This window comes from Astatotilapia calliptera, chromosome 7, assembly GCF_900246225.1.
Source record: "Astatotilapia calliptera chromosome 7, fAstCal1.2, whole genome shotgun sequence".
Classification (NCBI taxonomy): Eukaryota; Metazoa; Chordata; class Actinopteri; order Cichliformes; family Cichlidae; genus Astatotilapia; species Astatotilapia calliptera.
In genome coordinates, this window is record NC_039308.1 from 44770717 (window position 1) to 44791955 (window position 21239).

General features: G+C 41.9%; 1 protein-coding gene across 4 annotated transcripts in view; it reads right to left on the bottom strand.

The window, feature by feature from the left end:
- Nucleotides 1–21239, bottom strand: part of lrrk2 (leucine-rich repeat kinase 2) — a 36180-nt gene continuing 14941 nt past the window's right edge. For 2 of the 4 annotated variants that reach the window (XM_026175027.1, XM_026175026.1), the window contains exons 19-52: nucleotides 20677–20941; nucleotides 19979–20167; nucleotides 18640–18755; nucleotides 15282–15354; nucleotides 14190–14383; nucleotides 13849–14099; nucleotides 13595–13743; nucleotides 13290–13383; nucleotides 12987–13173; nucleotides 12715–12896; nucleotides 12402–12625; nucleotides 12175–12302; nucleotides 10194–10412; nucleotides 8872–9073; nucleotides 8588–8676; nucleotides 8010–8197; nucleotides 7777–7931; nucleotides 7545–7676; nucleotides 7018–7197; nucleotides 6764–6910; nucleotides 6513–6625; nucleotides 6062–6252; nucleotides 5702–5862; nucleotides 5342–5512; nucleotides 4983–5083; nucleotides 4531–4743; nucleotides 3844–4049; nucleotides 3658–3730; nucleotides 3360–3550; nucleotides 2919–3071; nucleotides 2251–2468; nucleotides 1583–1651; nucleotides 1339–1473; nucleotides 1–776 (exon numbers count right to left, since the gene is read on the bottom strand). In XM_026175027.1, the coding sequence (XP_026030812.1) occupies nucleotides 1352–1473; nucleotides 1583–1651; nucleotides 2251–2468; nucleotides 2919–3071; nucleotides 3360–3550; nucleotides 3658–3730; nucleotides 3844–4049; nucleotides 4531–4743; nucleotides 4983–5083; nucleotides 5342–5512; nucleotides 5702–5862; nucleotides 6062–6252; nucleotides 6513–6625; nucleotides 6764–6910; nucleotides 7018–7197; nucleotides 7545–7676; nucleotides 7777–7931; nucleotides 8010–8197; nucleotides 8588–8676; nucleotides 8872–9073; nucleotides 10194–10412; nucleotides 12175–12302; nucleotides 12402–12625; nucleotides 12715–12896; nucleotides 12987–13173; nucleotides 13290–13383; nucleotides 13595–13743; nucleotides 13849–14099; nucleotides 14190–14383; nucleotides 15282–15354; nucleotides 18640–18755; nucleotides 19979–20167; nucleotides 20677–20941 (5346 nt within the window). In that variant the 3' untranslated portion in view covers nucleotides 1–776; nucleotides 1339–1351. The other 2 variants (XR_003272907.1, XM_026175029.1) reach the window with 2 other exon arrangements.

Here is a 21239-nt window from a genome sequence, read left to right on the forward strand (position 1 = left end):
TCAGTTTGTTGCTTTTATTCTTGCAGTGCAATTTGAGATTATTCCCAGTATGTACAGTATCCCACTACTCAGAAAAACACATTGTTCAATGTACAACATGCGACTGGAAAATGAGAAAAAAGTGCAAATTAACACCAAATCATTCAAATTTTCTCTACATTTCCTTCTTATAAAAAATACATTTTTCTCATCTTCTGTCTTTTTGTGAACATACTCCGTAAAGCGACACAACAAAGAGCCATCACAGTACATAAAACTGTAGTTACTTGTGTTTGGCACAATCACATTCACTTTAAACAACAGGAAATATAAATTTGAGAAAAGCAGGCAGCATTATGAGATGTTCATTTCCTGTTTACTGATGTGGCGTGATGGAGCTCAATGGTAAACATATAAAATAAATAGTCAAATGTACACTTTGAGGGCTTTTTTTCCTTCCTTTGGCTTTCTAGTTATCTATCAGGAGCAGGTTTAGTACATATGCTCTGAAAACACAAATGAAACCTTTTGTGTCCCTTCTGACAAAGTAATTAAAGGTTCTCTTCATCTGATAAAAAGTGGTGCAAATGTGCATCATCAAGAACATCGAGAAACATTTGTTGAATTAGATTCTTTTGACCAGTTCATTACAAAGTCGTCCCCTTATTAGTGCTCTTCCAGGGTCAGTGTGCTGGAAAGTTTGAATGGCTATTAGAAACTGAGGTAACGCGCCCCTTTCAGCGTGCACTGCCGAGATACTCCTGCAGTGGGAAGTTGATCCCTTTTCAACAAACATTCTGCAAAAAAAAAAAAAAAAAAAGGATTAACACAATAATCAAAACAGTTCAAAGAAAGTCTTTGAATCCTTTAAAGTGTTTCGTATTTTTGGATGACCTAAAGCATCATTAGAGATTCCAGTTAAGCCATCTGTACATCTGGTTTTTTCTTGCTTATCCAACTCTGACTGAAGGCTGTCCCAGCTGTGACAGGGCGAGAGGCGGGGCTACACCCTGGACATCTCGACAATCTGTCACAGTCTAACAGATGGACAATCATTTACACCTAGAGCCAATTCAGAAGTTTAACCTAGCATGCATGTCGCTGGGCTGTGTGAGAACACACTCAAACACCACACAGGCAAGTGGATCTGGAGCCTACACCTTGTTGCTATGAGGCCATGGTGCTAACCACCATGCTGTCCCCCGATTCTCCTGTGTGTTTGTGGGTTCTCTCTGGCATCCTCCCATAGTCCTTTTTTAATTGAGATTTTCATAAAAGTAAAAATGAAGCAATGACAGTAGCATAAAAACAAATCCATATATGAGCTGAGAAGCAGGATGTAAAAAAGTGAAAACATACAAAGTCAGTGTGCTCATTGGTGGAGCTGCTCTCTCATTTTGGCTGCGATCTGCTCTCTCTTCTCGCAGTGCTTTCTCAGGTCTTTGACCTCCACCGGGAGCATGCTGTTCCACATCGTAAGCACAGACTCTTCATCTGACAGCCGAGACAAACAAACACTTTGAACAGATGAAGAAAAAAAAACCTGCACAGCAGGATCGCCGCTTTCAAGGTCGTGTGAGAAACAATGAACCGTCGGACTCACCATTTTGATTCTTGTGCTGAGTTTGTCTTCGGCCCAACACCAGCACCACATTCTCCCTGTTAAGTGTTTCTATTAAAAAAAACAGAAAAACAGAAAACTGCAACGTTTTCACACCGACTGACACAAACAAAGAATCAATGAACTTGGTCATCAATTTTTAATTTCTTCTTTAATTCAACTCTTATTTTTTGGGGGGGCAAAATAATGTTGATGTGATATTTTTACTTTAAGCAATCTTCAATATGAACATGAAACGGCAGTGTGTGCAGGAAACACAATTTCAATCACATGTAATGTTTTAAGAGGTACTTCAACTGCCTAGTGTCCTGTTATCTGTTATCTCACAGTAACCATCAGCAGTAAGAAGATATTGGACCGCAGACGCCCTGCACATGAGCACATATCTGTGCACTGATGAGGGAGCTGTTCCACAAAATATTTTTCCACTTTTAATATACAATTTTAGACAACAACATCGAGCGACATCAGCAAGTATATAAGGTGCATAAATGTATGACGCTTCTGTTCCATTAAATGAATGCTGTGGTTGGCTTTATTATTATTACTGTAACAATACATCCACACCAACCAGGAACCGTGCGGATCTGCTAATCTGCCAGGAGAGTGGCATGAAATTAAAGGTCAAACTAAAAACAAAAAGGACCCACGTATGAGTGCAGATGCCATACAGCGGAGAGAATCACAGTGGGGCTCCATGACCTGCAGAATTTGGTGTTTGGGGAGCTCCAGTAGCAGCAGGTGGCCCCTTCTAGTGCCGATCCAGAGCATGGCGGCGCTTGGCAAGAGCAGGGCCTTCACTGTGGCCAAGGAGGGCGACGCCTCAGAGGGCAGCTCAGCTTCTCTGCCGTGCCCGCCTCTGTCACGTCTGCGGGGAACGGATGGCATTAGCATGCAGCTGCTGTTGTGTGGAAAACTATCTGAATTTTGAAAAACAGACTGACAACAGTCACCTGCAGTTTTCCTGCTCAGTTAATGTTCTTGCTAAGTGCTCGGTAATGTTTGGTGTCTTTTCAAAATCGCACGTTAATTTCAAACCGTGGGCTGCTCTGCATCATCTTTTACCTTTTGTTTCTGATCCCTGTGTTCTCATTCTCACTGTTTATTCAGTCAGTGTCTGCAGCTAATAATGCAAGAGATCTGCCTCTGCTGTTCCCTCTGGTTGGAGGGGGCCTGCTGTATGTCTGTATGCACTACATTCATACTCCAAAGACATGGAGTAGAAAAATAGTTTTATTTAGTGGAAGTTAACAGTCACTGCGACTTTGTAACTGCAGAAAAATTTCCGTATGTCAGTGTGTGTCACGTGCGAGCGTACCTAATAATCTGAGCACAGTCAATACAGTCCACCATCCTCTCGCTCCTCTTGTCCCAAACCTCAACAGTTGTTGTCCTGGCTTTGCTGAGGTACACGTATTTATCCACAACCATACGATACACACACGCCTCGCTCCCCAGTGACCGCTGCTGGCTGAAGGGCGTACGCGCACACACGAACACACAAAGACACAGAATTTTGCTGTTACGCAATCAGTTGTAAAGAAGTCCAGATGAGACATTCACATGACCATTTCCAAGTGTTTTGTGTCTTTTTAAAAGACAACTCCTGAAACATTTTGATCACACTTCATACTTTCTAATCTTCATAGCACCTTGAAAACGACACTCCATTCATATATTATGTAAATGGAGCTGGAATATATCATATATATGCATTTGTTTACAGAACGAGCTGCCTGACATTCCCACACAGACTTACTGAGAAAAGAGGTTCGGTCTTGTGTCGATGGACTTGCAGACATCATAGTCAGTGGTGAAGGAAAGGATCTTGGATCCGCAGCCGGCCCACACAGACCTGCTGTCCAGTGAATGCACCGACTGGCCCAAACACATGACCGGAGTGTTGACGTGGCCCACACTGAGCGTTTTAACCGGTTGGCCGTTCTCCTGCTAAAAAACAAGAATTCCAGCTGATAAATGTGCACAATTAGCATGTATCAGAATATCATCCGTTAAACAATCAAAAAAGGGCTTTTTCTTTATCCTTGAATACTTACCTTGAGCACAGAGTCCTCATAAATGCTAAGAATTCCATCTGCTGTCCCAACCAGCAAATAATTCTTTCTTTGACTAAAAACAAACAAATTTTAAAAAAGAGATCAACAGGGAACATATAGAAGTGGTTATAATACGACCTAAACCGGAACTGCAGCAGTTCACAGTGCACTTTTTCACATGCTTACGTGCGTCGAGGGTGTACGTGGAAGTACAGTGATGTGACGGCGTCGGTGACCCTTTGCAGGTGGTGCCAAGTCGACGTGTCTCGACTGTTGATGACCACTAAAGAGCCAGACTGGGTGCCTGCCACCAGCCAATCGCTGTCCTCGTTTGGGATTTGGACAGTCACGAGGCACAGGACGGGACTGGTGTCGACCTCGAATGAACCAGCCTGTGAATGCAAATTATAATTCCATGATAAGAGAATCAGTTTTACAGGGATTATAATGTATGAGATCTCAAAGAAGATGTAAAGAAACAAGACGCTAAATGAATTAAATTGCATCAAACGTGTGAAATCAAAAACTTTCAATTCAGTTTCATTTATATAGCACCAAATCACAGTAACAGTTGCTTCAAGGTGTTTTATATTGTTTTTGTTTCTTTTTTTCGCCTGTCCCGTTTGGTTCTTTTGCCATCAGAATTATTGTCTAAAGGCAAAGAAAGATGCCCAACGGAAAGGTGTTTTATATTGTAAAGCAAACACCCTACACTAATACAGAGAAAACCCCAACAATCAGCTGACCCTCCTTCTGAGCAAGCACTTGATAACAGTGGGAAGGAAAAACTTCTTTTTAACAAGAAGAAACCTCCAGCAGAACAAGGTTCAGGGAGGGGCAGCCCTCTGCCACATTAACATTGTGTATCAGTACCTGTGTAGCGACCGTGTTGGTGTTCAGGTCCACAGCTGTGATGGATCCCTTCTTCTGGGTCCTGCTTCCTCCACCAAGCCAGACCCGGTGGCTGGAAGAATTGCTGTCGGCGGTGCGAGAGCTCAGAATGAAGCACTCGGCACTCAAAACCCCGGGAACCACAAGCTCCCTCATAAGACACAGCATTTCACCTGAATTCAACCTGTCAAACACCTCCACCCATAACACACACACACACACACAGACACACACACAAAAGCCTCTTAATTGTGTATCACTCAAGTAGGACTAAAAATCATAATCGAGTTAAATTTAAATCTGCTGCTTGCACTTCTGCATTTCTGTTACATAGTATCCACTTTAATGCCACTAGGGGGCGGTGGCACCACCACCATCACCTTTCTCAGATAGAAAAGGTGAACAAGCTGGTTACACAGTCTGCGGGTCCTAACCTGAGCAGAAGTGGGTCGATCCTGTGGGCTCTCCCTCAGACATTCCTTTATTAGAACCTGAAAGCTGGGCCAAGGTGAGCAACCGTAGTGTTTTACTGGATCTGTAGAAGAAGTAATGCACACTTCAGTGAATTCTCTTTAACTTGTGAAATATATAAAACAACACATATAATGCAAATCCAATTCAAATATACTAGTATAGAAACTGAGTACTACTTTGCCTTCTTTTAAATTAATGTGGCTTTAATGTCAAGCATTTAGTTACTTGTACGTGGTCATTATTAGTACCATGTCTGAGGTGGCTCTCTTTTTCTTAACATTCACTGTCAGTGATTATAGGTGAACTGTCGCATTCCCACCTGGCAGCTTTCCCTGAACTGCAATTTCATCAAACTCGCTGGGAAACTTCATGCCGTCTAAAATGCGCTCGCCACGGGTCATCAGGTCGTAGAGCAGCAGGCCGAACGAGAACACGTCAGCCTGCTGATTATAAATCACATTACCTCGGGCGACCTCTGGAGCTCGGAAACCTGTAATCAGTTGATAACAGTATAACATCATAAAGCAGTCCAATCAAAGTGGACAAAAAAACAACAACACAAAGACAAATATGTCTTCAAAATCTGATTTTAAAAATAATTTAATATTCTGATCGCATGATCAATGAAATAATAATTGAAAAAAAAAAACCCCAAAAAACAGGCACTTTGGACTCTGACCTGCTGTCCCCTCAGAGCTTCTTACTCCCATGCTGCAGCAGTACTGAGCGATGCCGTAGTCTGTGATCTTGGCGATGATGTCAGAGTCGGTCTTCAGGTTGAACAGGAGGATGTTGTGAGGCTTCAGATCCCGATAGATGATCATGGCTGAGTGAAGGTACCTGATCACACAGGTTTGACAAAGAAACAGCAGGTAAGTCGATTTCTGTACTTTACACGAGCATTTAAATCTGATTTAGAGATATTTAAAGTTATTATGGTGGTTAAAATCTAAAACACAATCTTAAAATTAGTTGATGATTATGTGAAGAATTTCTTGATGCTGGGTTAAGATAACATGTCAACAGCTCTTCGTTCTACCTGAGCCCATCAGCCACCTGCAGGGCAATCCTGTGCTGGAGCTTTTGGTTGAAGCTAACGTTCTTGTTTTCGAAAAGGGAATCCAGAGAGCTGCGCAGAGCCAGCTCCATCACCAGGACCTGAGGAGTCGAGCCGGCTGCCAGCAGGGTCACCAGGCTGGGGTGACGGAGGCGGCCCAAAACGACTAATTCCTGAAAAACAGGGAGAAATGTGAATCGATGAAGGCAAAATGCATCAAAAGTTTAGCTCTGAAATGGCTGGTGACATTTGTCATTTCTTAAAGATACAAAAGACACAGAGGTCAGGTAGATGTGCAACTCTTCCTGCTGAAACAATGTATGATGTCTAATCACTGCTGAGCCACAAGGACAGTGAAAACACAGGTGTCTGGGACACAGAGATGTTAGGAAGAGGAATGTTGGGACTTTGGTAAGCAAAGTTTCAGTGGTACCTGTCTGAGGAGTCTGTAGATGTAAAGCTCAGAAGCATGCTTGTTGAATATCTTCACAGCTACGTCTTCGTTCTTATAGACGCCTCGATAGACAGTTCCAAAGCCACCGTCCCCTGTTAACAAAACCAATATGAAAGAATTAAGAAACAAAAATGAAACTAAAACAAGAAGGTTCAAAATTAAAAATGGTGCTTTTAACAATCTGCTTTTTCATAAAAAACAGAAATTATCGGGACATTACACAGCCGTACCCAGTCTGTTCTCTAAAGACAGATCTACATCCAGTTCTTCACTGTCAAGTGTTGTTCCTGCAGGCTGGTCACTCAATAACAGATCAGGGGCTGTTTGAAAGACGGGAAGAGTGCAGGGCCGATTTTCTGCGCTCGCTCGCAAGAAATCTACAATCAACAAAGTTATCATTTTAGACTTCTTGAATCCATGACAGTAATACAAAACTGACCTGACTAAGGAAACAATACAAGTGCTGATGTTTTAGTGCACACACCTGTTAAAATGTCTTCCAGGGGAATCTTCCTCCACTCCTGCCCATCCTCTGGGCTGTACAGAGCCCACTTCTTCAGCAGAGCTTCTCCACTGCCGTGCATGTCGGTGTTTAGCAGGCCGGGAAACCATTCCTCCAGCAGGGAGTCAATATGATCCACCACCTGACCCAGCAGCAGCCGGCCTGGGGGAATGCAAATGAGGGCTTACAAAGGAGTGAAAACTGTTAAGACAACAATCGCAGACACCTCCACAACTCATAGTAATAATTATCAGTACTGTAATGCATTTTCAGCCCTGGATGTCATAGTGTTGGTAATGCCGATAATGTGTGTTTTTTTAAGCCATTTTTATGAAGGTTCATTGTAACTAACCCACAAATGGAAGTTTCATTTAACTGTAACACCACCATAGAGTTACACCACCCTGAGCTCGTCCGATCTCGCCTCAGCTCTCTGTGGTCATTGTCTTTTTATTGCTTTCAAACACTGGATATTTCAGGATAATTATCATCCTTAAATACTACAGCACCTTTGCATGATGCGGGCACGGTTATTCTGACACAGCTGGAGGGATTTTCCTCCACCAGACAGTACGCCTCCTGGGACCAGTTCAGGTAAATTCCTCTCCTCCAGTAGATCCGGTTGGGTCGGACCATTTTTTCTGGATAGCACAGAGTGTGAAATGCATTCAGTTAACAATTGGCTTCTTTAAATATTGCACTGAAGAAGTCAACTGATGTACTGGTGTATGTTTAATTTACCCCTTCCACAAAGCAAGTAGGAGGATGTTTCTAGCAGGCGGCTGATCTGCCGAGACCAGTAATCCATGGGGAAGTACGGCATCTCATACAGTCGGACGATCACCTCAGAGTTCTCACAGTGAGGCAGTTCTATGACGGGTCTGTGTTTGGACAAGCTGTGGATTATGGGTTGAGTGGTTAGCGTGTGTGAAGCAGTTATTTGTTGCTTGTATTTCCACAAAGACACAGCCTACCTGCTGGGTACCAGCAGCTGGTCCTCGCCAAACGGAAGAGCAATCTGAAACTTCTCCAGCAGCTTCAAGAACTGTGTCAGGTGACTCTTCGGGAAACACTTCGTCTCAGACAGAAACTTTTCCACGACAGAGCGCTGGACCACTCCTTTAGGATGCTCCCAGTAGCCACAGCTCTTTAAGGTCAGTTTCTGCACAGAGGAAAGATAACACAAGCATCTGTGCATTCAACAATTCTCACACGGCCATCCTCCAAGTTCCAAACCTCTCTCTAACTCCTCATCATCATCATCATTGTCGTCATATTATGATGCTAGAAGGACAAATACAGAAAGTCTTTACCACCTTAAGGTTCAAGATTGAATCCCTTTATTGGGTCATATTTAGATTGTAAAGTTCTAATTAAGCTCATTTTAGGGTAATTTTCAACTGTGGTTTGTCTCTGTTCTTGCTGCTTTAACACAGTAATTTCCAACTTTTGGGATGAATAAACTATTTTCTTTTTCTCAAAAACCTAAAAAAAAAACCTAAAAAAAACAACACAAAACCAAATGCATGTGATTCATAACAAGAAGGGCTACCTGTGAGATGACACTGCATAGCCACTGTGGGTCAATAAAGTAAAGCTCCTGAAGCTCAAGTGCAGGATCATCGAAGTGCAATAGAACACCTGCAGTGACAAAGATGCAACAAAACTTGTCAGATGGAGACGCAAAGTGAAAACACACTCAAGCTGGATATCCAAGCTACTCTGCAGGATATCACTGTGTGAGTGTGAAAGTGCTGAGGCAAAGCTGCTATTTTATTTTCAAAACTAAAAATTCAGTTGAAAAGTGCTTGCTTTATTAGCCTAATTCAGACTGACCGACTTCGCTGAGGAAGTGGATGGCATGAGGGAGCTCAGCTTCCTCCAGCTGCAGCTGACTGTCTTGGATGAGCTGCAGGAGCTCATGGTGCCTGAGGACAGGGAACTCTGGAGGAACCCTGGCTCTTTCCTGAAGAATCCGGCGCTCCAGCTCCACGTAGCTGTCTGGCACCAGCTGACCCATCACAGGCTGGTCTTGTATCTATGAGGGGAACAGGATATGAATGCCTTCATTACCTCCCTTGGCACAGAATAAACTGGAGTATGTATATGAAATGAGATGAGATAATGTCATCCCACAGTTCGTAGTCAGACCATCCAGTCATTCGTGAAATCCCTTTAACATAATTGACAAAGTGGTGCAGATCATGTAAATGATAATTAGAAGTGTGTTTTTAATTTCATTGCATAACTTACTGTTGCACAGCTAAACTATGACCATTAATCTGCAGTAATAAGATCTGGTTTTTCTCAACTTGTTGCATTATTTAAAGAAATTATTAGAATATACGCTCTCTAAATGAGGATTATGAGCTTTACTGATTGAACGGAGAGTATTTAAGGTTCTGTACAATTAAGTCCATTCATTTTTTGCAGCCTTTAGGAATATTATTTAATTAGTTAGTTCAAGAGATGAATTGAGGGAATTTTACATTTCATATAGATTGTGGGGGAAATTAGTGTGAATTTGCAGGGCAATCTACTCCCTATGTGCCAGTTCACATACAAAGACCCAAGCAGTGTTTTCAATAATGACAAGTAAGAGCAGTGCAAACTTCCAGTTTAAACACTGGGTACAGCTGCTGACTGTGTGGCTTTCAAGAGACTTGAGAGACTCCAGAGGACTCTCCAGAGGAGAGTTACGCAATTACAAACTGCTCCACCATGGAAACGTGTAAAGAGCTGACCAATAGCTTATTCCAGGAAGCAGGTTTAGCTAACAACTCAGTCACCGTGAACTTCACCTGCTCCCCGGCAGGTTTTCTTCAACAAACTCTGAGTGTCTCTCTAACTGGTTCCCTCCTGCACCTGAACCAGCAGACAGACACCTCCGATTCACTTCCTCATGCTTAAAGTCACAGCTCAAAGACCTGACAAATTAATTCATTTGATGAAGCTTATGTATTGTTTTTGTCTTTTCACACACACAGAAATCCCAGTTAGGCATGAGTTTGCTATGCCTAACCTCTGCACCTTTCCCTGACCTAATGATGATTTCCATCGAGGTCAAAGAGAAGCAGTTAGGAAAGGATGATATGAGATCATCTTTTTGAATTATTCCAAAAAGATGATCTCCTTAGTCTCCTTATGTTTCCTTTTACCTTGAAGCTGGTGACCTCCCGGACAATGGCCTTGCGGAGTCTGGCGATGGCATCTGAGTCCTCACAGACTGAGACCATGTAATAATCCCTGATAATAGGGAAGCCTTGGTGGGTCAGGAGCTCCTGTCTGATTTTGCTCAGGCAGTTCTGCAGCTGTGAGTCCTCACTCACATCTGTATGGGTTCCCACTAGAATGACTGGAGACAGCGGTGCTACTGCCTGAAGAAAATAAACAAATGAATAGAAGATACATTAAAATATCCAGATGAACTGTTAACTTACAGTGGGGCAAAAAAGTATTTAGTCAGCCACCGATTGTGCAAGTTCCCCCACCTAAAATGATGACAGAGGTCAGTAATTTGTACCAGAGGTACACTTCAACTGTGAGAGACAGAATGTGAAAAAAAAAAATCCATGAATCCACATGGTAGGATTTGTAAAGAATTTATTCGTAAATCAGGGTGGAAAATAAGTATTTGGTCACCTCAAACAAGGAAAATCTCTGGCTCTCACAGACCTGTAACGTCTTCTGTAAGAAGCTTTTCTGTCCCCCACTCGTTACCTGTATGAATGGCACCTGTTTGAACTCATCATCTGTATAAAAGACAGCTGTCCACAGCCTCAAACAGTCAGACTCCAAACTCCGCCATGGCCAAGACCAAAGAGCTTTCGAAGGACACCAGGAAAAGTATTGTAGACCTGCACCAGACAGGGAAGAGTGAATCTACAATAGGCAAGCAGCTTGGTGTGAAAAAAATCAACTGTGGGAGCAATCATCAGAAAATGGAAGACATACAAGACCACTGATAATCTCCCTCGATCTGGGGCTCCACGCAAGATCTCATCCCGTGGGGTCAAAATGATCATGAGAACGGTGAGCAAAGATCCCAGAACCACACGGGGGGACCTGGTGAATGACCTGCAGAGAGCTGGGACCAAAGTAACAAAGGTCACCATCAGTAACACACTACAACAGAAGGGAATCAAATCCCGCAGTGCCAGACGTGTTCCGCTGCTGAAGCCAGTGCATGTCCAGGCCCGTCTGAAGTTTGCCAGAGAGCACATGGATGATACAGCAGAGGATTGGGAGAATGTCATGTGGTCAGATGAAACCAAAGTAGAACTTTTTGGTATAAACTCAACTCGTCGTGTTTGGAGGACGAAGAATACTGAGTTGCATCCCAAGAACACCATACCTACTGTGAAGCATGGGGGTGGAAACATCATGCTATGGGGCTGTTTTTCTGCCAAGGGGACAGGACGACTGATCCGTGTTAAGGACAGAATGAATGGGGCCATGTATCGTGAGATTTTGAGCCAAAACCTCCTTCCATCAGTGAGAACTTTGAAGATGAAACGAGGCTGGGTCTTCCAACATGACAATGATCCAAAACACACCGCCCGGGCAACAAAGGAGTGGCTCCGTAAGAAGCATTTGAAAGTCCTGGAGTGGCCTAGCCAGTCTCCAGACCTCAACCCCATAGAAAATCTGTGGCGGGAGTTGAAAGTCCGTGTTGCTCGGCGACAGCCCCAAAACATCACTGCTCTCGAGAAGATCTGCATGGAGGAATGGGCCAAAATACCAGCTACTGTGTGTGCAAACCTGGTAAAGACCTATAGTAAACGTTTGACCTCTGTTATTGCCAACAAAGGTTATGTTACAAAGTATTGAGTTGTATTTTTGTTATTGACCAAATACTTATTTTCCACCCTGATTTACGAATAAATTCTTTACAAATCCTACCATGTGGATTCATGGATTTTTTTTTTTTCATATTCTGTCTCTCACAGTTGAAGTGTACCTCTGGTGCAAATTACTGACCTCTGTGCAAGTTCCCCCACCTAAAATGATGACAATCGGTGGCTGACTAAATACTTTTTTGCCCCACTGTAAATGCTGCCCTACTGCAGACTCAGCTCAGATCAGGCCAGGAGAATGATTACAAGTTCACAGACTTTTATTTCTTATGACTAGATTTACTTTGATGTTGAAGAGCCAAGGTTTGAGAGCATCCACTTGACTAGTTCCCTTGCTGATGTTGTAAACTACCAGGTAAAGAGCTCTGGACGTCAGGAAGTGAGGGTGAGAACCACTGAACTCCTCTCCACCTGTGGGGTAAACATACGGGTAGGGCCTCAAAATCACAGCTGGTGTAATAAGATATCCAAATGTCAATTTATCTTTTCAGATTTTACAAGAGGGCCAACCTGAAAAGTCCCAGACATTCAACACCATTTTCTTCTTGTCTCTTTCCCTGACGGTCCAGTCGCGGACGTCAATGCCAAAAGACGTCTGTTTTGAGTTCAGCTGAGAGCGTTTTAGCTTCATCAGCTGCTGGATCAGGCTGGTCTTTCCACTTCCTGCGTTCCCCACCACGATGAGCTTCATCCGATAGTATGGCACCGCCTTCTTCAGCCGCTGCTGAAGGAACCTGACAGGAGAGTATATATGGTTCTTTATACAAGGTAACATAAAAAACAAACAAACAAAAACAGCAGCAGAATGTCAACCCCGCCTGACCTGACTATGTCTTTTGTCTTGCTGCCAATGAGTTTGAGATCCAGCTGCAGCTGAAGGCCATCTAGTGGCAGGTCCCACAGTCTGCTCAGTTTTCCCATTTCATCTGGGAATGAGCGCAGGTTAGTGTTATGACTCACATCCAGGGAAGTCAGGCCTTCCAGCAAGCCAATCTGGGGGGGGATCTGAATGCAAACAGCACAACCCTCAAAGACAACCCTTTACAACAATGTGTTGTTTACATTCTAGAAAGTGCTGTATACGCTCTCTTTTACCTCAGTGAGCCTATTGGCACTTAGGTGGAGTTTCTCCAGTCTGGTCCATTTGTGGATAGGTCCACTGAGATCCAGAGTCTGTATGCAGTTCTGACTGAACATCAGCTCTCTGATGATGCTGGACACCCAGGACGCCGGGCCAGGCAGGACAACGATGCTGTTGGTTCTCATATCGACTGACCGTAACCTAACAGGACGGATCGTGCAAGTAGAGAATCAGAATCTTTGAGGCTTTTTACAATTTTATTACTGATAGAACTTTTGAATTAAAATATAAGAACAGAAGGTGAGGATCTCGCTTACACTGGAAGTTCAAGTACAGCCTCGGGGATTGATGCAAAGCTATTGTTTGCAAGTTTTAGTGTCATAACCTTAGCTGGCAGACGGGACAGGGAACCTGGAGAACACAAAATAATGTTTCTACTTTAAAAAATATGATATAAATACAAATCAATCATTCTTGAATAACTCTAAATTAAAAACGTCTGATGAAACCTGTAGCATGAAGCTCTTTTTTCACAGTATGTTTAGATAGTAAAATACTACCCAGACTGAACTGATGGTGAAAGAATTAGTGTGGAATTTATCAGTCAGTTGGTAATACTCACGGAGTTTGTTCATAGAGACATTAAAGGTTTCCAGTTTGGGGCAGCTGCTCAGAAAATCTGCAGAAATATTCTCCACGCTGTTCTTGCTCACATCAAGCAACTTAATCTCAGGCAGACAAAGAGGTGTGCACAGCTCAGTGATACAGTTTCTGAAAAGAAAAGAAAAAATCGTCTTTACAATTCTGCAAATGACGTTTGTGGATCCACGATAAGATTGTTTGATGTAAAACTATCAATTTCCTTAAAAACCCTACCCTTCCATATAAAGCTCCTCCAGCGTATGCAGGTTGCGGCCCAGCTCGAAAGGGAATGTGGTGATTTTGTTGAATGAAAGGTTGAGCTGCTTCAGTGATGGACAGGTAACAGCAGGGTCAAAGGTCAGCTGGGGGCCAACGCAGTTACGAGAGGCGTTCAGCATGCTCAGCGAGGGCAGAGACAGCAGCTCCTGTGGCAGCGACTGGAGCTGATTCCCCTGCAGGTCTAGTCGAGTCAAATTCTTCAAACTCTGAGTCAAAAAACAGAAAGAAAAAAAAATGTAGCCCATATTTTTATCTTTTAGTTCTTTTTATTAGTGCAGATCGAATGCAGACCTTACCAAGCAGAGTTCAGAGGGAAACTTGAGCAGACAATTATAGCTCAGGTCCAGACGGTGGATATGCCACAGCTGCTGCTGGACAAAGCCATCGTTGAGACAGGACAGGGAGTCCAGCTCATTCCCAGATAAGTCCAGCAGGTGGATCCTCTCTTTCTCTTTCGGCAGAGCAGCAGAGTTCTCGGCAGACCCCAGCACTGACAAGGCGATAACAAGAGCAAAAGCAATAGTTTCATTACTTAGATACCTTTTATCCAATTAAAACCAATACACAAGAGCACCAGATCCACTGCAGGTATGATAGAGAGCTGGAAAAACACACTTGAAAAAAGTAGCTAGGTGTGGACCAGGAGTCATGCCTGTTGACCTGTCACAGCGCCACCATTGCACTCAGTAAGTCTTTTACAGTGTGGACAAACAAAAACACAACAGCGTGTGAAAGACAAACTGCTGCAACACAAAACATAGCAGCAGCACGCTGTGGTTTTATAGTTACAGAAATAATCTTTGGTCAGTGATGACGGGGGCAGTCCCTTCACGACATTTCGTGACTAAGACCATAAGCTCGTGGGACTGTTGCTCTTCAAGTGGTGGGTTAGAACTGATGCTATCGTTATTGCGTGTTACTGTGTTTCTCAGAACAGTGTCGAGTTTAGCAAACGTCCACAGTGTCTGAGGCTACTGTGGTAAAGCGGGCACCTAAGGACAGCGTGTATTAAGTTCAAATTAAACGGCATTCCAGGATATGGAGCCAGTTTTTACAATTCAAAGCTGCCACAGTCTTTAAGAATCTCATTTACAAAAACAAGCATTGTTAAATTTTGAATATTCCTTATTTTACGTGATGTCTTTAAGAAGGAGGTGTACATGCTTCCAGCATCCTTTCAAATGTGGATATCTTAGTGTCACAAACGGAAGTGTTATCCAAAAAAATAAGATGAATTCATGGAATAAGTTGCTGTTGTCCATGTAACAACTAGCGATATGATTTTATATCATTAAAAACAGGATCAGTTATCGAAGAAAAGAAGAGGCAAAGAAGAAAAACAAAGGAGAGACAAATATCAAAGATCACAGATCAGATTTTTCAGATACCTTTCTGACTCGAGCTATTCCGTCCATATCTTCTGCGAAGAGGCTCAGTGTGCTCAGTCTCAGTCTGACCACTCTGGACATACGAGCACAAGAAAGCTTCATATCAGAGTTATAGCAGAGACTGTTACAAAAGAAGGGACTGCTTAGGGAAGTAAATCTCAGAGTCCAAGAAAAGACATTTTTAGGATCATACTTTTTTTTTTTTTTTCTTTTTTTTTCCCTTTTTCCCTTTTATTTTCACAAATAGTACATACGGTAATTACATAACATAATACAGTGTACAATTCAAAACCAAAAAAATAAACAAACAGACAAACAAACATAAAACAAACAAACTGATAACTAAACACACACACAAAAAAAAAAAAACCCAGCTCAGTTCCATTACAGTGGTAGAACTTAAAACAAAAGAAAGGACTTATGCTGACTCCCCAACCCCAGCTTTACTACAAGAGATATCTGCAGTCAGATCAACTTTAGATAGCCTTTTTACGCAAGATGAAGAGCTTAACCTTACGTTTACTAGACAAAGATTTTATGAACATGGAAACAAACCTGGAAAATACTTGGCATGCCTTATCAAGAAAAGATCTCAAACACAATTTATTACAGTTATTTGTGATGCTCAGAATGAGCGCGTATATGATAGTAAAACTATAAATAGCATTTTTAAAGAATTTTATTGTAGACTATATACATCTGAACAATCAGTTAATGCACTGGAATTAATGGAGGATTTCTTTTCCAGGCTTAGTCTGCCTACTATAACAAATAAACAATAGACTACCCTTAATGCTCCCATTTCTAGAGAGGAAGTACTAAATGCTATAAAAACTTTAAAGAACGGCAAAGCCCCAGGACCTGATGGTTTTTGTAGTGAATTCTATAAAGAATTTAGTGAGCTGTTAATAGACCCGTTACTTAATATGTTTAATTACTCGTTCTTGCATAATAGATTACCTCAGACTCTAAGGGAAGCTAATATCTCTCTTATTTTGAAGAAGGGGAAGTGCGCAGAGTCTTGCTCCTCTTATAGACCGATAGCTCTTCTAAATGTGGACCGGAAGATACTTTCTAAAATATTAGCTACTCGACTCGAAATTCTTTTGCCTGTAATTATTAAAGAAGATCAAACAGGCTTTATAAAAGGCCGTAATTCTCGTAATAATGTCAGACGCCTTCTCAATCTAATTCAGGCTGCTCAGCAAAGGAACATAGGCGGTTTGGTGCTCTCTCTGGATGCTGAAAAGGCTTTCGACCGGATAGAATGGACCTACTTATTTTATACTTTAAATAAATTCAGTCTTGGTGATAATTTCATTAAGTGGGTAAAAATTTTGTATGATAATCCCCAGGCGTCCATCTTGTCTAATGGATTGAAATCAGATAGTTTCCCATTGTATAGAGGAACGAGGCAAGGCTGCCCACTGTCACCTCTTTTGTTTGCCATGGCTATCGAACCATTAGCCGAGGCTATAAGGACGACATCTGATGTACGGGGTTTGCAAATCGATTATGAGCATAAGATCAGTTTATATGCAGACGATGTTTTAATATTTATTTCTGATCCAGAGACATCAGTACCGGCTTTACTTAACATTATTGATACATTTAGTCAATTTTCTGGCTATAAAGTAAATTTGACTAAGTCAGAGGCTATGCCAATTGGGAGCTTTAATTCAGTGCCAACTAGACCGTTTTCTTTCCCCTTCAAATGGTCCCCCACAGGTTTTGTATACTTAGGGATATTTATAATTCCAGAATTTAAAGAAATGTATAAAGCAAATTTTTCCCCTCTGTTCGAGAAGGTAAAGCAAGATTTGGAGAGATGGAATTCCCTACCTGTTTCTTGGCTAGGACGTATAGCTTTGATTAAGATGAATATTTTACCTCGATTGTTATATCCTGTCCAAATGATTCCGGTTATATTTTCAAAGCTCTTTTATATGGAGCAAACGTAGACCAAAACTTAAGATGGCTACACTGCAGCTCCCAGGTTCAGTAGGAGGTCTAGATTTACCAAATATTAGAACATATCAATTGAGTACTCACATGAGTTATATTCATGACTGGGTCACAAATAATTCACACTCTATCTGGTTGGGGATTGAAACCTCTCTTTCAAAGTATCCATTAAGGGACCTATTGTTTTTCAAGAACTTTAAAGATATTAGATTGAGCTGTGATAATCCAGTCACACTTAATACACTTAAGGCCTGGCGGTCAGTATGTCGAATTGAGGAAAGGTTGAAGCTAACATCTATGTTTACTCCTATTGTGAGTAATCTTGACTTTCAACCGGGGATGTTTGATATAGGATTTAAGGAATGGAAGAACAAAGGAATTCAGAGACTGAGGGACTTATTCTCCGATAATGTAGTTATGCCATTTGACCAAATGGTTGAGAAATATTCTCTCCCCAAGCATGACTTTTTCCGTTACTTACAGATAAGGCATTATATTTTGCATAGTACTAACTTTAGTGAGAGTCATGAAGTCTCTCCTGTTGAAAAATTATTATTTTTAACAGACAAAGAGGTACCTGTGAAGATATTTTATAAGGCTTTATATTCTGTACTCTCAGGGACGTCACAGAGGCTTAAAGGCAAATGGGAAAAGGAATTAGGTATAGTAATTGATGATGAGGAGTGGGAAGATGTCTGGAGTTACGCCAAATCAATATCAGTTTGTAATCGTACCAAAGCAATACAGTTAAAAATTATACATAGAATGCACATATCTATGTTTCGCAGACATCAATATAATCCTACCCTTTCACCCATGTGCCTTAAATGTAAGACAGTAATTGGTACCCTAACTCGCTGTGAGTTAGGGTACCAATTACTGTCTGGTCATGTTTGAAATTGCAAGAATATTGGTCTAATGTGCTATTTGAAATGGAGAAGATTTTCGGTTGTGAATTGGAGATGGACCCTCTGTCTCTCATACTGGGCCTCCCCAGCCGGCGATTAATATCCAAGAATAATAGGAGATTGTACTGTGTTCTCACCTATGCGGCAAGGAAGAATATACTACTCCAATGGATTTATGAAAAAGTACCAACTATTAAAGGTTGGAAAAGAGTAGTGTTGGATTTAGTGCCACTGGAATATCTTACATGTATATTGCATTCAAAAACAGATCAATTCTTTAAGGTGTGGGAACCATACTTGAACTATGTGGAACCTGATGTTTCTAATATTATGTTACAAGGATTCTCTTGAGTGTTTAAACTGTAATGGAACTTTAGGATCATACTTTAAAAAGCGATTAAAAAAAACAAAAAAAAAAACGGCGATGACAAGTTAAATTTTAGGGCCAAAGCATAAAATACCAAATGTCTTTTAACAGCTCTTACCTCTGCGCTGGCATGTCTGCGGCGGCCCTGCTTCCTCCTTAAGGATTCCCCCCTCAGCTCCTCTGATGAATTGTTGTACGGCTTTGGAGAAAGAGCGCCAGACAGCGAATCGCTTCCTATAAAAAAAGATACACGCAGTAAAACATGAGTGCTTATTCAATACACTTGCAGTATATTTGAACCCTAATCGTTTTTACAGGGTACCAATCGTCATGCGATATGAAATTGTTGCCAACTAGAAGCCGTATTCTCTTGCTGCTGTCACCAAGGAGGTTGTGTTTTTGGTCGGGTTTGTGTCTCGTTCTGTCTGCAGACACTGTAGCTCAAAAAAGGTTTCTAAGAAACTGTAATTCTTACAAGTGTGGTGTGCATTTTACTGTATTAGTATTGTATAAATATCCAAAATATAATGTCACATTTGACCTCTGACCTCTCCTTCAAGGTCGATAGATTGATCTGAAGGTTAAAGTAACAATAATGCTATACAGAGCTGTTTCTGTGTGCTGCCCCTGAATCACATGAAAGATTGAAATTGTTTGACTGAACCATATTAGCTTGTTGCATCTTAAACTGTCAGGGAACAAAGCAGCACACTCCATGCATTCATTAAACATGCCCATGTGCTCATAGTGTGAGACACTGGTGATCATTTACAGATGTGCTTTTAATGTGTAGTTCTTAATCGAGTCCATGTGAGACCTCCTTTTGAGGCAAAAGGTCACTGCAAACTGAACGAATGGGTCACTGAGACACCGCCACTTCACTACAAATAGGCCGAGTCTAATCGCAAGTAAAAACATACATGTACAATGAATTACTCTGGCAGTGGAAAATGAAGGATTTCCATGTACAGAATGTTCAGCTGTAGTTCTGAGAAAACAACAACGCTGCTGGAGAACAATGCCACTACAGTGCAACCGATTACTGCTACTTAGAGCAATGTTAGAATTATACAGTCTCTCTGAACAGCATGCAAATCTAATAATCAAGTGTCAGTTACGTGTCTTGTTTGTTGCCCGTGCTGGAAGTTATCTAAAAGAGAAGTACAAGTAGTGCTCCAAGTCCGTTTTAGATAATATTAGGATAATATTTTCTACTCTTGGCTCTGTATAATGTTACTGGAATAGATAACCCAGGCACAAAACTCTGGCTGTGAGCACAGCAGCCCACACACAATGTTGTTGACAACTCTGGTTTATGAGGAGCACTAATCAGACAAAACTAGGTTATGGGCAGTGGGAATGGGAGAAGCTACAGTGTTATATAGCTACAGAGTTCAAGAATATGAAGCTGAAATGCCCTCTTTAAGAAAGGCAGGTGAAAATCAGCATCCCTTTACCATCACTCTCCATGTCATCGTTGAAAAACAGGCCGTCTTCCAAAGAGGTAAAGCTGAAGCTGGAGTCGTCGCTCTCATCAGAAATGTAGCCAGAGGTCAAACATGGGTCAGTCACTGACCGAGGGGGACAGCTCACACTTTTGGACCTCTGGAGAAACTGGATGTACTTTGCCAGACTCGTGCCCTTAGCTTGAAGACACAAAGATATTCAAATTAGAGCTGCTAATTGAATCGATTTCCTCTGCAGCTTTTTTCCCATCATCCAATAAAATCCTCATCAGAGTTTCCAAGAACAGAGAGCATCCTTAGTGTGTCAGATATGTTGTTATGGTTCTGTTATGGTTCTGTGCGAGTGCTGCTACTTTTCACTTTATACTTATTCCCTTAGGTAGTAATATTTAAAAAAAACACTGCAAATATTTCTCTTGCTGTGGATTATGCACAGCTACATGGAATCACATGACATCTGGATAACCTGCGAGCATATCCAGGCTTTTATGTCGTCAAGATAAGTGATCTTATCATAGTGGAATGAAAAAGCATCAAAACCAGTGTCTCTAAGCAGACAGCGCGGGGGTGGTCTTTGTTGGGATTTGGCTCTATATAAATGATTACATTCAAACTCCTTGTTTTATCTAAAAAACAAACAAACATAAAATTGTGATATAAAATTTAAAAACTCAGCAGTTCTTCCTCACTGTTGTTGTAGCGTAGACTGGAAGTTCTGCTTCTTTCGGCCAGCAGGGGGCTCAGACAGGCAGCATCCAGACGGCCTAGCCTGAAGCCGCCCAGGCACAGGGCATTGTTGTTGAGGTCCAGACCCAGACGGCCAAGTAACTGGATGACTGTGGGCCCGTCACCCCTCTTCACGCTCACGGCCAGAGCCCTGCGGAGGTGCTGCTCGTGGCAGCCTCGGCTTAACAAGAGTTCCACCAGTTCCAGAGGTCCACCTCTCTCACAGACCTGAAAAAGACAGGCCATGATCGAGACTGAACTGATTGTCTTATTACAGATTATTCGAGCATGACTGGGAATTGAAAAACACATGAGTGCTAGTATTATTAGTAATGAAGCTTAACTATCATCAAACACTGTACCAAAAAATTCTTTAGTAACTCCAGTCTTATCCATGTCTCAACCCCTTACTCTAAGAATGATATCACGAATGCAAGTCACCGAAAAAAGTTTCCTCCATAAGATCAGCTCAGCCTTTTAGAAAGGGCGACGAGCCTGGACATCCAGAAGGAGCTCACAGTGGACT